The 17053-nt window shown below is 34.1% G+C and overlaps 1 protein-coding gene across 1 annotated transcript; it reads right to left on the bottom strand.

Moving 5' to 3' along the window:
* Nucleotides 1-7992: 7992 nt before the first annotated feature.
* On the bottom strand, nt 7993-8484 carry LOC135961252 (uncharacterized). Its single transcript, XM_065512750.1, has one exon. The coding sequence runs from the start codon at nt 8482-8484 to the stop codon at nt 7993-7995; it is 492 nt and encodes a 163-aa protein (XP_065368822.1).
* Nucleotides 8485-17053: the final 8569 nt, after the last annotated feature.

Genomic DNA, 17053 nt, shown 5'->3' with positions numbered 1-17053 from the left:
GAATTAAACAGTCACTCAATGTTTTTTATACACGTTTATAAATTCGCAGAAATACAGACACGCTTTATAATGTACACGAATTCACTTGAAAATACAGCACACGTCTTTGATAAACTGACTAACGACTGCAACCTCTGCCACTATTTATAACACAGTCATATGCACTCTAGATTGCTCTTTAACTGTCAAAGCTCGAATATTCTAGATCTTTCTAATACATACGCCATCTGTGGTGTAATTTCTACAATGTTCTTTAACTGAATATTCGAATATACGGTCGCAGCAAACGATCAATGGTCAACTGAAAGCTTTTATTCAATGTGTCCACAGATATGTTACAGTTTGCTATTACAGCACTGCTATTTGAAAGCATTATGTTACTTTTAAATCAGCCGTTAAAATCGTTATATTTGAATTCAAGTACAATTTCGTAACAATATTTTTGGAAAACTTTGATACCATTTTTAAAAATATTGATTAATTCTATAGAAAAGTGTAGCATTTGACAATATTCCGTAAAATATATGGATAAAATAATTGCCTTAAGAATTCAAAAATTTTAAATTAGCGTATTTTTCATATTGAATAAAAATTTAATAAAACCGGTTAACCGATTTTTTTAAGACAAAACCCGAAACCGGATAATCGGTTTTTTTAAAAGATAAAAATCAAAACCGTTTTTTTCAAAAACACACCTTTTTGGTGTATATCTCATATACTGTTTTTTGGACAATATATATGAGATATTATTGTCGACCAAATAAACCGACCAAAAATCAACTATTGTGAATGAAAAGTTCATTGGAATATCACGATAGCCATTTTCCCTTCGGGGGAAATGAATATTTCATGGGAACATAAATTTCATGTTTTTTACGATAGGGGTGATGATGTCTAGAAAATTGATAGTTATTTTCTTAAGAATTATTAGCCATAATTTAAGTAACAAAATTTTTTTTGCAATTTGCATATGAAATTTATAACTTGTGTATTTATTATATTGTATAACATACAAGCCTTTCTGAATCCATCTTTTTGCCAAATAATTAAAAAAATTTAATAAAATGTTGAATTTTTTTAGAAAAGTTTATTATTAGAAATATTTCATTTTCCAATAAATAATGATAATAGTATTAAAGAGTTATAATAATAACAAGTAAGAAAGTATGGTCGGTCAAGCCCGATCATATAATACCCTACAATAAGAAAATAAGCATATTTTTTCTTTAAAATTTCTATAATTTTTTTTCGTGGGAGCTATGACTAATTATGGACCGATCGCTATGATATTAGGTCTATATGAAAGTTATTTGTGTTGAATTTTGTGCAGCTACCAACATTTTTAAGAGATTTGTAACGTGGTTTTGTCGTCGGCTGAGGTAGTTCAGGGTGTCCATGGTCGACTTATGGGTCCACAAACCTTAAGTTAAAGAAAACACAATTGTTTTGCCCTTACTAATAAGGGGTTAATAATGATGTTCTTTATTATTAATTATTTAATAATTTATATTCGGGAATAGCAAATAATATGTAAATACAGGAATTGTGGCAACGTTGATATAAATTCGGGATTCAGGCGAAATAGCTTATTCTGGTTTCTCTGGAAGACGAAATATCTCTGACTGGTTCAAGAGCACGAAACGTGTTCGGTTGGATCAGGAATCTGGAACAGGATCGGTGCGTTAAAACTAATATCTAAATAATACAAGTTTCTTAACTTTATCTTACTTAATTTAATAAAATAACGATCGAAGTCGCAGTGTCTAAACTAACGACCGAAGTCGCTGTGCCAAAACTAACGACCGAAGTCGCAGTGTCTAAACTAACGACCGATATCGCAGTGTCTAAACTAACGGCCGAAGTCGCAGTGCCAAAACTAACGACCAAAGTCGCAGTGTCTAAACTAACGACCGAATTTGCAGTGCCAAAACTAACGACCGAAGTCGCAGTGTGTAAATTAACGACCGAATTCGCAGTGTCTAAACTAACGACCGAAGTATTCGTCAGAGACAACATAATACACACAAACATTTATATTGAAACTATCTCGAAGCAATACAAATTAATGTAATTAATAAAAACAAAACTTACTCTCTTATTACAATATACCGACAGCCAAAAAAAAAAATATAAAAGATGAACTCTTTATAGAACTTTGTCAACAAAATAAAAATCAAACTAGATATTATTGTTATTGGAGATATCAATATTGATATTCTCACACAAAACATCACAACAACAAAATTCACGGATATGCTGTCTTCTAACGGACTACAATGTATAATTAATGAGAGCACAAGCGTAGATAACAACAAAAAACAAGCACTTGCATTGATCACTTAAGGTAGGGTCCAAAGTAAATTAATAAAGTAGCGACAGTACTACAACAAATACAACATTTACAAAAACCACAAGCAATTTTGTTTTTGGTTTAAGGTCTGAGCTGTCAAAGTTGCCTGTTGTTGTTTTTGCTTTCGGGCTTGTTGTATTTTTCGCCACAACAACCACAAGTGAATTGACAGTTCAGACCAAAGTAAAAAAAATAGTCAGCTGTTCTACTGAGTCTACTTTATTAATTTACTTTGGTAGGGTCACACATATTTGACGAAAAAGACGTAACCACTAAATAAAATATATTTGAATTCTTTTATTTATTTTCAAAAACTGCTTTTACTTAAGACAATTCAAAACAAATATTTAGTTATATTTTAATTGATGCTGTTTGATCTTACAAAACACTCGTAAGAGTGTTAGTGGTTACGCTTTTTTGAGTAAATATTTGCCATGTGTGACCATGTGCCATGTACCTTTACAATGTAATGTTTACATATACGAAGTAATATAACAACAACAAAAACACATGCATCGATAATAAAAACAAGTATTTCTGATCATTATTCTCTCTTCTATTGTGTTTATGAACTGCCAACTTTGACGATTTATCGTCATTTTGACGATTTTTTAAGTCAAATTTATTAAAATGACGATTGACGATTTTTTAAAAGCAAAACATATGGTAACCTTTTTTCCTAAAATTAAAATATTGTAAGTCCCCTTTTGCAATTGAAAGGCAGACAGCGTCCAATTTTATATTGAATTGGTTTCACAAATTTTAAAACGTTGTGATTTTGGCGATAAACTTTTAGAAGGATAAACTCCATTGGACAAAAAAAATTATACAATTTTACAATTGGCCAAACTTATTCCAAATTTATTAAATGGAAAAGAACTTGATAATAAAGTTCGAGAATTACGTAATATAAAATTCACCGAACTCGAAACATTGGAAAAATATTTATATTTTAAAGAGAGTCAATAATGCAAAGGCCTTCCCAATTTTAACACAATTTGTTTCGAGTTTAATGGCACTACCACATTCGTCGGCCAACGTTGAAAGAATTTGTAATATTGTAAATTTAAATAAAACAAAAACAGAAATGCTTTGGATTCTTCAACATTACAATGAATATTGTTTTCAAAAGATTATCTTAAGTTAAATAATTCTCAGTGTTTTAATATAGCAATTAAAAATGACTTATTAAAAAAATGTCACACAGAAATGTACCAGAGTAAAGTCACATAATACCAAAATTAAATTAATTATTTTTTTTTATTAAATAATAACTTTATTTACATGTAAATAAAATAAAAATATTTAAAAAGTTAATAAAAAAATTATTTTGGTATTTTTAACGTATTTTTGTCTTGACGATTTTTTCTTTTTAACTTGACGATTTTGACGATTTTTTTTTTAAATTAACGATTTCTCCAAAAAAAAGTTGGCAGCACTGTTTATGAAGAAGAAAATAAACAAAACCAGGGTGCGGAAAATATGCTAAGTAAGGGTACGAAAATAAACAATTTTAAAATATTGAAATATATTAAATAGGCTAATTGGAATAAATAATAATAAATAAGAATAAATAAAATTTACGAACATTTTACAAAAATCAAAATAAAAATTTAAAAAAAAGAAAAGTGAACCCATGGTTGAACGATAATTTATTAAAATCGTGAAGTTTTCGGGATAAACTTTATAATAGATGGCTAAACAACAAAAATAATAAATCTTTTGAAAATGAATATTAAAAATTTAGTATTATAAAACAATTCATAGAAATAATACGCGAATTACGTGACAATTAATTAATGAAGTAACGGATAAAAAATGTAGTAACATAGATACAACAATAGTTAATAACTTTAAAAATAAAAATATTATTAATACAGCAAACAAGTTTGCAGAAAATTTCGGCAATAATGTACAAAAAATACTACACAATTGTACAATCAATACTTTTCAGTATGAAAAGAAAACAGTGCAAAACAACATAACAAACGACTACTCCAATATGAAATGATTTATGACAACGCAAGTGCAAACAACACCAGAAATATTAACAACATAAACAACAACACAAACACCACCACACATATAAACACCACAAATCTCAATAACACATATAACAACAACCCATATGTTTAAGAACAAACACGACTTAATGGTTTTATATTCAGTAGGAGACTAATTTATTAAAAACAAGAAGAGTTCTTATGAGTTACAATAACATGTTACATTGCATATTTAATGTACAAAGAAAAGCAAGAAATCGAATGATTTTATCGTTTTAAAATATTGAAAAACAAATAAGGAGAATAAGATTATTGAGAAATAAAATAAAACTAAATACAAGGTGGGTCATTTGAAAATTAGTGAAAAGATAATTAATCAGGTATGTTCTGTAATCCACGTGATTTCAAATCACATACCGTTTTAAAATCACACGTGTGATTTGTGCCTGTTCTGTAAATCACACTGTTATTGTATTTTTCGGTATGATTTTAAATTTTCGAAAGCACAAGAAAACAGCTGATTCGTTTATTTTAAATGTTTTGTTTTGCAAATAATTTTGTAGAAATATTAAAATTAAAATAAAAAAATGCCTGGAGCTTCCGTTATATCTTTAATTGAATTAAAAAGAATGGAATTACATTTAATAAAAATTTTGCAAAAACTATGGCGCAAGCTCAACCACTATGTCAAAAAGAAAACAAAACAGCAAAGCTGCCACAGTACACAATTGCTTTTGGTTACCACTTGCTTCAACTTTGTTGAATTTTTTTTCCAATTAGCGCAAAAAACTTAACGCATATTGATAACTTATAATATAATCTAACAAATATTATAAATTTTATGACGAATTCTATAATTAATTTAAAGATATTGAACATATTTTAGACAAACATTAAAATATTTTAGTCTGGCAAGCTTCCATGTATTTTCGAAAATCATAAACAGCTGACAACTGAAAACAAACCTGAAACCACAAAAGAAATCACAAAAGCAAATAAACTTTTTACAGCAGAAAAGGTGTCTCTAGATTTTTATTAAATTTTAAGTGTTTTTTTAATAAAACAAGTAATTCTATGAGAAAATTAATAAAGGACATATTGTTTAATTTATTTAAATAATTTATTTTAATATTTTCCATGCAATAGCCGCAGAAATAACCAAGTGATTTGAAAACATTAGTGACTTTGTTGAACGTTTTAAAATCACAAAATTATGTGCTCAGAACACCTTTTATGTGATTTCAAACCACTTTTATAAAATGTGATTTGCAGAACATACCTGAATATAATGAATATTTCTTCATGAACATTTCCGCCAGCCTTGAACGGCGTTCAACAATCCTTTGACAATGGATGAATTTTAGCAATAGGCCTCTTGAAAGTAGAATTCTCGGTCTTAACCCTGACAAAGCCATCAGAACCAGCATGGGTTTCAATTATTCGTGCCAGCTTCCAATAAGTGGGTGGTAAATTGTCCTCACGTAGCAAGACGATGTCACCAATGCATACGTTTGTCATTTCTTTCTGCCATTTGGATTTTGGTTGCATTGAAAGCAAATACTCTGTTGACCATCGAGACCAAAAATATTGAGTTAGTTGTTGTACCAACCTCCACTTACATAGTAAATATGTTTTAAGATGAGTAACATCAGTTTCTGGCAAGGCATTAAGGGGTCTTCCAACTAAGAAATGACCAGGAGTTAAATAGGGAATGTCGTCGGAGTCAGCTTGAACCAAAGGCGTAGAATTTAATATTGCTTCAATTCTGGTTAAGAGGGTTGATAGTTCCTCAAAGTTTACAGTGGCTTGACCCAGAGTTCTTCGTAAATAAAACTTCATGGATTTGACTGTAGACTCCCATGCTCCACCAAAATGTGGTGCACTTGGTGGTATAAAATGCTACTGTTGAAATTTCATTATTAGATTTAAAAGAGGTTACCAATTGATGAATTTCATTCAGCTTTCTGGCAGCTCCAAGGAAGTTAGTTCCATTGTCGCTATGTATATGAGCACACAAGCCACGTCTAGCAACAAAACGGTCTAAAGCAGCTGATAAGCCATCGGTGCTTAGGTCGGAAACAAGTTCCAGGTGGACAACTTTGGTCACCAGGCAAATAAATACTTCCACTGTGTTACTTACATGATAGCTCGATCCTTTTTAAGTGATTCAATAATCTCAGAAAATTCAACTTCTTGGTAATATTTATAAATCGTAGTTTCAGCCGTTTTAAGTTCTTCAACTCTGAGAGGTGTATTGTCTTTATACATAGATTTAAGAATATTTACAAATCTGTAGCAGTAAGCTAATTCACGTACAATTTTAGTCCAACAGGAAACTCGTTCGTTGACTATGCCAATCAAATCTGAGTTGTATGTTGTTGAAGTAAGAGCTACTTGATTACCTGGAAGAAGTTCCTCCTGTGTAGTACTTTTCTTGGAGTCTTGAACTGGCCAGTAACTATCATCTTTAACCAACCATGAAGGACCCTTAAACCACATATCATCACTGATCAATGAACTGGATCTCTGGGCTCTGTTTGCTAGGAATATATCGCCATTTAACACTTGGAAGGGTTTCCAAAATATAAGATGTGCGATGACTAATAAAAGTCTTCTACTTTGATGAATGTGAATACAGCCGAGCCAACACTGTTTTGCTGTCGGACCAGCATACCACTTCACTCATATTAACATCGATGACTGACGATACATATTCAAACAGTTGAGTTAGTAAATATGCTGCACAAAGTTCCAGCCTGGGAATCACAATATTAGTGAGATGACAATATTAGTAGACACATGTCCGCTTGCTGATACTTTGCGACAATATATTACTGCAGCGTAAGCAGAGCTAGAAGCGTCGCAAAATCCATGGAAGGTTAGAAGCTTCACTGTATAAAAAATAAGTCGGGGAATATTAATGTTATTAAGCAAATGAAATTCGGAAAATAGTAATTTGACTTCATTCAAAATATCATTTGGTAGCACCTCGTCCCAACCCGGGTTTGAAAGCCATAATTTTTTAATAATTATTTTTATAGCAATTATTGCAGGTGATATCCAGCCAAGGGGATCGAAAATTTTCGATATCTCAGAAAGCAAGTTCCTTTTTGTTTCAAGACAATAGTCTTTCTCTTTTACCTTATATGAAAAACAGTCGGTGATAGGGTTCCAAATAATTCCAAGAAGGCACACTGTTATATCTGAAGGTATACAGACTATGCTTTAAATTTTTTCACTATCGGGTATGTTAAGAAGAATTCGGCTATAATTTGTTGCCCATTTTCTAAGATGAAAACCGCCAGCCATGAGCAGCAACATGTTTAACTGTCCAGGTAGCTCTTGAGCTTCTTCTATTGTATTGGAGCCTGCCATCGTCGACATAAAATTATTTCTTAACAGCCTCACCATTGGATATCGTTCCTCTTCGTCATCACACAATTGAAGAAGAGTACGGATTGAGAGATACGGAGCCGGTCGAGGTCCATATGTCACTGTAGTAAGACGGTAGGGTTGCACTTCTTCGGTACGAGATGCTCTCCATAATATGAGCTGGAAGTCTTGGTCACACTCATGAATATTAATCATTCTAAACATTTGTTTAATGTCTGATGAAAAACAGTATTTTTTGCACCGATATCATAAAATTGGACCTTTAAATAGATTATCATTGAGTGATTTTCCATTAGAAGACTTGGCTGAGCCATCAAAATCCACTCTTAGTTTTGTGGTCAGACTACTTTCTTTAAGCACAGCATGGTGCGGCAAATAATACACACTTTCAGATGAAAGGAATATGTGCTCTGGAGTCACTTTCTCCATATGACCTAGATTTATGTATTCACTCATAAATTCTGAGTATGCTAGCTTTAAACCGGAATTTGATTTAAATTTTCTCTCCATAGCTAGTAATCTTTTCAAAGCACCATTATAAGAATCACCTATAGCAGGTTTTTGAGCAAATGGAAGTCTTACTGTATACCTATCAGCTCGAGTAGTGGTCGCTTTATAAAAGTCTTCAGTTTGCTGGTCTTCAATAGTATAATTAGGGCTTATCTGTGGCACGTTTTCAATTTTCCAAAATAATTGTAAGGTTTTATTCAAATCAATGTCGGACGTAGTTTGAGTCATCACGTGACAGGCACTTGCAATATTATCCGTCATACAACCGCCGCATTGTATTGTGAGCTAGCAAATTACCATCTTTAATAACTCGACCATTTCTTAAAAGGTTAAAGAAAGAGTCATACCCCACAAGAATGTCAATATCTTTGGGAGTATCAAATAGCGGGTCAGCAAGAGATAGATTTTTCACTTCATCCCAAGAGTTAATGGTAAGAGTAGAACATGGCAGTTGAGACGTAAGACTTTTAAAAACATGAGCTAGCATAACTAATTGTTCAGAACTGTAATTCGACCATACCTCTTGTTGCTCCAGCTTTGTTATTACCCAATCCACTAACAACAATTTTAGAAGGGATTCGTTGTAAACCAAGTTGATTGGCACATCGTTCAGATATCAAAGTGTTTTGGCAGCCAGAATCCAGCAAAATGTTACAGCTTTGGAAACATCCCATGTTATCTTTGATAAGAACTCGAGCTGTAGGTAAGAGCATATTTAAATTTCTTATCTCAGATAATGCTGTAAGATTTATGGACGTATCAGGAACGATTACAGGATCAATTACAGCTTCGGCTTTTTTAGACTCCTCACTTGGATTTTTCTCAACTTTAGGCATTTCAAAATCCGTACCTCTGATGACAGCTGTACCGGATTTAAAATTAGTATTTCGCTCCAAATGAATGAACGAATGATGATGGGCTTTACATGACTCACACACATGTTTAGAGGGACAATTTTGCACATAATCTTTTTTCCTTAATAAAATTTATACGATTTGGCACAGATAACTTAACAAATGTTGGGCAATAAGCAAGGTAGTGATCCTGTGAGCACGCAGCACAGGCCTTTTTCATTACACTAGTATATGATCTTACAGACTTAGTTTTTGCAGAAGGTCCACTGGTGCATTGTTTATCACTTTCAGACGGCACACGCTCCAATGCATCACACCGTTCATTAATAAAATTTAAAAAGGTTTCCAATGTAGGGAAAGTAAGTTTACTACAATGTTTAATAAAAATATCTCGCTTCAAAATCCTCTAACTCTGCATCACGTTCTGATATACTGTCACCAAGAGCTGCCATCTCAATATCTAATGCTTGGAAACTATCAGATATTTTTTCTAGCTTTTCAAGTCTAGCACGGATCTCGAAAAGCGATGTTTCGTTGTGTTAAGCCACCAAATGTGTTAACTTTTACCAGTTTATGTGGGACCTGCAATTACTTCAACCAAGTATCAAAACAACTTGGTTTGTTAAGAACAAACAAAAAGAAGTTGTTTTATATTGTGTAATTAGTTGTTTTTTTTTTTTTTTTTCATCATTTATTTATTGTATCTTCATTATTTAATGAACTAACAATAAGTGGTTCAAATCTTATATCTAATATTATTATTTAATTAGTCCAGCCAGTGCCGGACGAAAAAATTTTGTGTTCATGGTTGTTTTGGTTAAATTGGCATTCTTCCTTCTAGATTAGGTCTGCTGTGTCCCTCCTTCTTAATCGAGTGTGGCCACGGTTATCTAATATGTTGCGGGCCAGCGGGTTTGGGTGAACTTCAAGTTTTTTTAAATATTTTTGTACGTTTTTCGAGATTTCAGTTTTTACAATGGGCACGTTTAGATCTTTGTGTATATTCGCGTTTTTGATATACCAGGGGGCAACTGTGATCATTCTTAGAAACTTGTTTTGGCGTCTTTGGATCTTTTCTACATTTGACGCTGAGGCCGTGCCCCATAACTGTATGCCATAACACCATATCGGTTTTATGATCATGTTATAAAGTAGAAGTTTACAATCTAAACTAAGCGTGGAGTTTCTGCCAATAAGCCAACTAATTTGAATTGATTTCAATTTCATTTGAGTCAACTTTGCATCTATATGACTTTTCCATGTAAGGCGACGATCGAGATGTATTCCGAGGTATTTCACTTCCGATTGTTGAATTATTGTTTGGTTATTGATATGAATAGGGGGGCATGATTCTCTACGCAATGTAAATGTAATGTGTGTACATTTTTGCTCGTTGACTTTAATTTTCCATTGTTTTAACCATTTTTCTAATTCAAATATGTGGTTTTGTAAGTGACGAGACGCTTCTTGAGGGTTTTCATGAATGCTTAGAATAGCAGTATCATCAGCAAATGTTGATGTATGAGTGCGATTGTTAGTTGGCATATCAGACGAATACATCAAATATAAAAAAGGTCCCAGGATACTGCCTTGGGGGACTCCAGCTTCAATGGGTTGTGCAGTACTTAAAAAGTTTCCCTCTTTAACCTTAAATGTTCGACCAGTTAAATAGCTTTCCAACAGCTTATGTGTGTTTGCCGGTAAATTTTGACTCAATTTGTATATTAATCCAGCATGCCATACCTTATCAAACGCTTGAGAGATGTCGATGAAGAGTGCAGAACAGTATTTCTTTTCTTCAAACGCTTTTCTCACCATATTTACAAGTCTATGGGTTTGTTCGATAGTACTGTGTTTTCTTCTAAATCCAAATTGATGATTCGGAATACAATTGTTTTCAGTTAACATCGGGTACAACTTGTTCATAAGTATCTTCTCAAATAGCTTTGATATATTAGACAATAGGCTGATGGGTCTGTATGATTCTACTTTTTTGTGATCTTTTCCCGGCTTGGGTATCATGGTAACCAGTGAAACCTTCCATTCTGGAGGATAATATTCAAGTCGTAATATAGCATTAAAAATAAAAAGAATTATTTTTATTGCTATCCGGGGTAGCTCCATAAGCATCTTGTTGCTGATCTTATCCATACCAGGCGCTTTCTTGGGATTTAAATCAGCAATAGCATTTTCGATCTCTCGAATCTCAAAACGTAGGGGTACGGCTGCTGCAAAATAGGGTGCAACAGGTGGCAACTCAATTGCTTCGTTTGATGTGTTCGGTGTAAATACTTTTTTTAAATGATTAACAAACAGATTCCCTTTTTCAGTATCATTTCTTGCCCAACCACCACTTGAATTTCGCAAGGGGGACTTACATATAACGGGTCTTTTAAGATTTTTTGTTGCTCGCCATAATGAGTAATCCGATTGTGGGGTTGCGTCCAGGCTTTCTAAATATTTATTCAATGATTCCATTTTTCGAAATTCCAAGAGCTTTTTAAGTCTTTTTATACAATCTTTAAGCTTCGATTTTAGTTGGGGGGATCTGTGCAATTGCCACTCTCTTCGAAATCTTCTTTTTTCATTTAAGAGCCGTTCGACATCTGCAGAATTAATTCTATTATATCTGAATTTTCGGGGTGTTTGGGTAGCATGTTGAGCAGCCATTCTGAGATTTTTATCGAAATTGATAAGAGAGTGATCGATATTTTCTGGTGTTCTTAGCGGTATGTTTTCCGAGCAATGTGTACTGAGGTATTTTTTATATTTGAGCCAATTTATTCTTGTGCCTGCCATCGCTAAATTACCAGTCGGGGATACAATTTCTAGGGGGCTCAATAAAGTAATAATAGTGGGTGAGTGATCTGAAGATAGTTCCAGCGAGGATTCAATTTGAATCATTTCTCTAGGGATATTTTTCATCACGCTAAAATCAATAACATCCGGTATTTTTCGTGGGTCAGTAGGCCAGTAAGTAGGTTGGCCGCTCGAAAGCACATGCAAACCCATTTTAGAGATTGAGTCGAACAAAACACGACCTTTAGGGGTAATCAGTCGTGATCCCCAGAATGTGTGCTTAGCATTATAATCGCCAGCAGCCAGGAAACGGGGGCCTAGTGATTTAAAAAATCTATTATATTGACTTTCTGTAATTGAGAATCTTGGGGGTGAGTATATCGATGAAATCACTAAGTTTCGATGAAAATCTTCAAGACAGATTGTAGTAGCTTGAAGATAATCTTCGCAAAAATCACACATTAAGTAGTGTTTTATTCGAGCTTTTATTAAAATTGCCGAGCCTCCGCATGCTCTACCTCTGGGATCTTTGGTGTCATATATTACATATCCATTTATTCGAAAGGAACTTCTGGACGTCAAATGAGTTTCAGAAACCAGCATTACATCAATTTGTTGGTTTCTTAAAAAATATTCGAGTTCGTTTTTGTGTTGGCGTATGCCGTTTGCATTCCAAAAACATATTCTTAGGCAGTTCATGGTCTGTTAAGCACAGCCTGCAATAACATTGATTGCATCTTAAGCATTTCTTGCATCATGTTACTCATTGAGTTTGTAAAGTTATTTACCGATTGCACAAGAGTTTCTATTGTAGATTCTAGTCGGGTAAAATTGAAAATTGGCGTTTGCTCTCTTACCTCTGGGTTCATATTTTCGTTTTGGGGTTGACGGACTTGCGGCTGAGTTTGGTTGTTTCTAAGTACATTTGCATATGTTACTTTGTTGTCATATGTCTGTTGCAACGGGGGGTAGTTCAAATTGATGTTATTTAATGGCTGAGCGGGGAAAATCTTTGGTTTCTGGCTTTGTGATTTTTTAACAATTGAGTAGACAGGACAACCCCTGTAGTTTGCTGTGTGGTTACCTCCGCAATTGCTGCATTTTTTTATTTTAGGATCATCTTTAGATTTGTTACATTGGGATGTGTTATGCAACTCCCCGCAAATGACACATACTGGTGGCAATTTGCAATATGCCTTGGTGTGTCCATATTCTTGGCAATTCATACATTGAACGGGGCCAAATCGTTTGTGTGGTTCTTCTACCGTAATTTTACGATGCAATAAGTACTTCAAGTTATATATGGGATGTGTTTCATTTTTTTTCAGGTTTATGTCACCGGGTTCAAGTTCAACACGGAAGAGTGGTTGGGGTATTTTTTCGCGATTTCTAATATTTATCACATTTTTTGTCTTATAGCCTTTATCTTCTAAGCTTTGCTTTATTTCGAGTGGTTCAACATTACAGTCAATACCCTTTATTACAACTTGTAGACCCTTGCTTCCTTTCAGCTGATAAGTGTAAAAACTTTTCTTTTGAGTTTCAAAATATGTTACAACCTTTCTATAATCGTTTTCACTATTGACCTGTATTTTAGTTTCATGAATCGTGCCTTTCTTGATTGGGATTACGTAAAAAGAGTTCTCTCCTATTAATGAGATCAGGCTCTGAACCAGTGGATTCGAATTATTTTCTCTCAAGTAAATGGGGGGTGGTTTTGTAGAATGGATTTTATTTACTGGTTCATTAGTTTCACATTCCAGAATAGAAAAACGATTTTCATTGTTTAGTCTATGAGGTTCACTATCCTTATATAATTTGGCCAAGGGTGCCGCTTTCGAGGACTTGGGACTTCGTGCCCGTTTTAAAACTGTAATATACCGGTCCATTCCAACCTGTATTTGGGATTTATTTTCATTATTTAATGGTTGACTAATCTTGGGTACAGCGCCGCTTAATGGGTTAATTTTATTTGTAGTTAGTGTGGTGGATTTCGTATCTGAAGCTGATATAGCTAGCATACTTTCAGGCATAGATAAAATATTTTTATTTTCTGATTGAGTTGAATTTTCTTTTGTTTGACAATCATTAGTTGTTGTCAATGCGGGGGAACAAGAACGAGCGCGGTTAACAGGTTTGGCTGTTAAAAACAAGTTGTCATCTATTCTTCTGTTTGTTTTGTTTATATTTTTTTCGTCTACATTAACTGTAACGTATGCATTTCTGCCGTTTACACTTAACCTTCGCTCACTGTTTTCGTTGAAGAGACTCATTTAAGAGTATTTGTAATTACTTTCGTTAACACTCTTGATCTTTATTTAATAGTCAATGCACAAAAAAGGTTCAAAAAAAGAAAAAAAAATATAAAGAATTTTTTTTTTTACTTATTTGTCTTTTAGTTGTTGTTTTGATTTTTTATTTAATAATATTATTAAAAAAAAGCGTCCTTTCGCGTAAATAATAAACAGGTGATATTTATATTTATTTTCCGATAGATACATTAAAATAACGAGTTATCTCGGAGTAAAAATAAACACGTCCGAACTGAACTAGAACTGAACTAGAACTTGTTTTTATTGTAAATAAAAACACTTTCCTTTATATTTTCCAATAGAATTATGTACAAAATTGATGTTTTATTCACGAATCAAATTTCAACTACTCGTTATAAATCAAAAAAATGTAAGAAAAAAAAACACGATTTAAAAACTTCACTTTGTAGTGGCCAGGCAACGATTGGCTCCCCAAAACTAATATAATGTTAAAATAAAATTTAACGAAAAACTAACTTAAACCTAGATATATATAGTTGCAGCACTCTATAGATGGCAGTTTTTTCATATATTGTTGATGGCAACATCATCCCCCAACAGGACAGAGTTGGGAAAACCAATACCATCCATTCAGACATGAACATTCCGGCGCCCTTCCTGTACAGCAACTCAAAAAACCACTTCAAGAAGACCTAAAGCTTATAAAAATAGAAAAAAAGAGAAAACAAAAAAAAAATTAAAAAAATTCAAAAAGTTAAAAATTCCATTTTATTCTCCAAACGCAAAGTAATAAATATTTAAATGTGATGACTCTATTCCATAGTAATCCAAGCTTGTGAAGCCACCATCCAAAATACCAAAAAGAAAAAAAATAAGAAAACTAAAAAAAAGAATAAAATACTAAAAATTAAATTCTTGTTCATTATTTAAAGACTTCAGAAAATAACAAAGTATGTAATTCCATACAAACTCAACAATTAAGATGAACACAATCCAGAAACGATGTAGCCAAAAATTGTGTACTGTGATATTGGCTTGCCGAAGGATCCTCCATACACGCCGTTTCTTATTATTCGGCTATAGACATCACCACCCAATAAGAGGTTTACTGCACTCGATGAATAAAAATGCGGATCTGCCAATTGCAGCCCTGGAAACTCAGCCAAAATAGTCCGTTTGATTTCGGCGTAAATCTCAATTATGGTGCTGGAACCGTGGTTACCACCAATTCTAATAAGGCACTTCTCCTTATCGCCCACGACAATTCTACGAGCAGATATTTTCCGCGCCACTTCATCCGAAATAATGGAAACCTCCGAATTAGCATCTATTATGGCACGTTCACTCACGAAACGGCCATTGGCTTCTAAATTGACCATCGCTGTCGGCTTCAGCTTACTCTAATTGGTGATCCGCTTACTCTAATTGGTGGTCCCATCACGGTTCCTGCGACGGTGCTCCTTTTAAACGCATTTTTGTTTCTACGGTTTCGTCTGAGACGTACTAGGTCTCTCGCTCTCATGACCATTGGTTAACCGAAGTTCCCTGGTAGAGCTTCTTGACGAACTGGGTTCGGTTAACTCTCGGCGATCGGACGAATTATTTTCTCGACGATGACTCCGGTTTCTTCTGTGTGAGGATATAGCACTTCTTCCTTCCTTGTGAAGCAATGTGTGGTGCATGTCACCACATCGTCCACATCGGCCCGTACTTTCACAAGTACGCCAGGTATGGTCATGAGCCAAACAGCCCGCGCAATAGCGATAAATGGAGACCAGTCGCATTCGTTCCTCATAATCTACTTGCAAAAATTTGTGGCAGGATTTCAATGGGTGATTCTTAAGACAAATGCGGCAAATGATTTTCTTCGAGGTTTGAAGACCTTCAGCATTATTGCGAGGATTTACCATATTGTTTCTGGAAAATGTCTGTAGGATAAAAATTTAAAAAACTAGTCAGTTGGAAGTACCACTAACTTCACAACTGGTCTTACTATTGAGCCACGTGCTATCCTTAACTCAACAACTCTAACGTGGCCATCCTTACCAATATTCAGCTTTTCTACACGACCTAAACGCCATTCGTTTGTAGGCAAGTTATCTTCCCGAATGACTACCATATCACCGATCTGCATGTCTTTCCGCACATATTTCCATTTATTACGTTTTTGCAAATCCTTCAAATATTCATCTTTCCATCTGACCTCCGGTAATTCTACGAAAATGGTGTTTAAAACTTTTAACCCCCGATTCCCATAAACCCCCCATATGAGGGGCACTAGCAGGATTAAAATGCCAGTTTATTCCTTGATGTGCATATCCAGAGTTTACTTCGGAACCTATGTCATGAAGGAAACTACGAAATTCAGTCTTTAAAACTCTCGACGCACCGACGAAATTGGTTCCATTGTCCGAATACATATTCTTTGGACAACCACGACGAGATACAAATCGAGAAAAAGTCGCCAAAAACGCGGGAATTGACAAGCTACTGACTGCTTCTAGATGAATTGCTTTCGTAGCGAAACATATGAAAACTCAAACATAACCCTTCGTTATCAAGCAAGCTCGGTCCGTAAAATTTCTAATATCAAATGGACCAGCTAAGTCCACACCAGTCGTGGTCAAAGGTCGAGTTATAATTGTTCGAACTGTAGGAAGTGCTGCAATAATTTGACTATGTGTTGCCTTTTTCCGAATAGTACATGTTTTGCAGCGGCCTATTATAGTTTTTAACACGTTCTTGGCCCGAGGAATGAAAAACTCTGTACGTATCACCGAACGGACCATTCGAAGGACCATTCCACCAAAGATGACTTTCGATCAAGTCTTGTGGGCGAACACCACGACTAATTAAATCCGCCGGGTTATC

Source organism: Calliphora vicina, chromosome 5, assembly GCF_958450345.1.
Source record: "Calliphora vicina chromosome 5, idCalVici1.1, whole genome shotgun sequence".
In the NCBI taxonomy this organism is placed as follows: domain Eukaryota; kingdom Metazoa; phylum Arthropoda; class Insecta; order Diptera; family Calliphoridae; genus Calliphora; species Calliphora vicina.
This window is presented reverse-complemented; position numbering and strand designations above follow the sequence as displayed.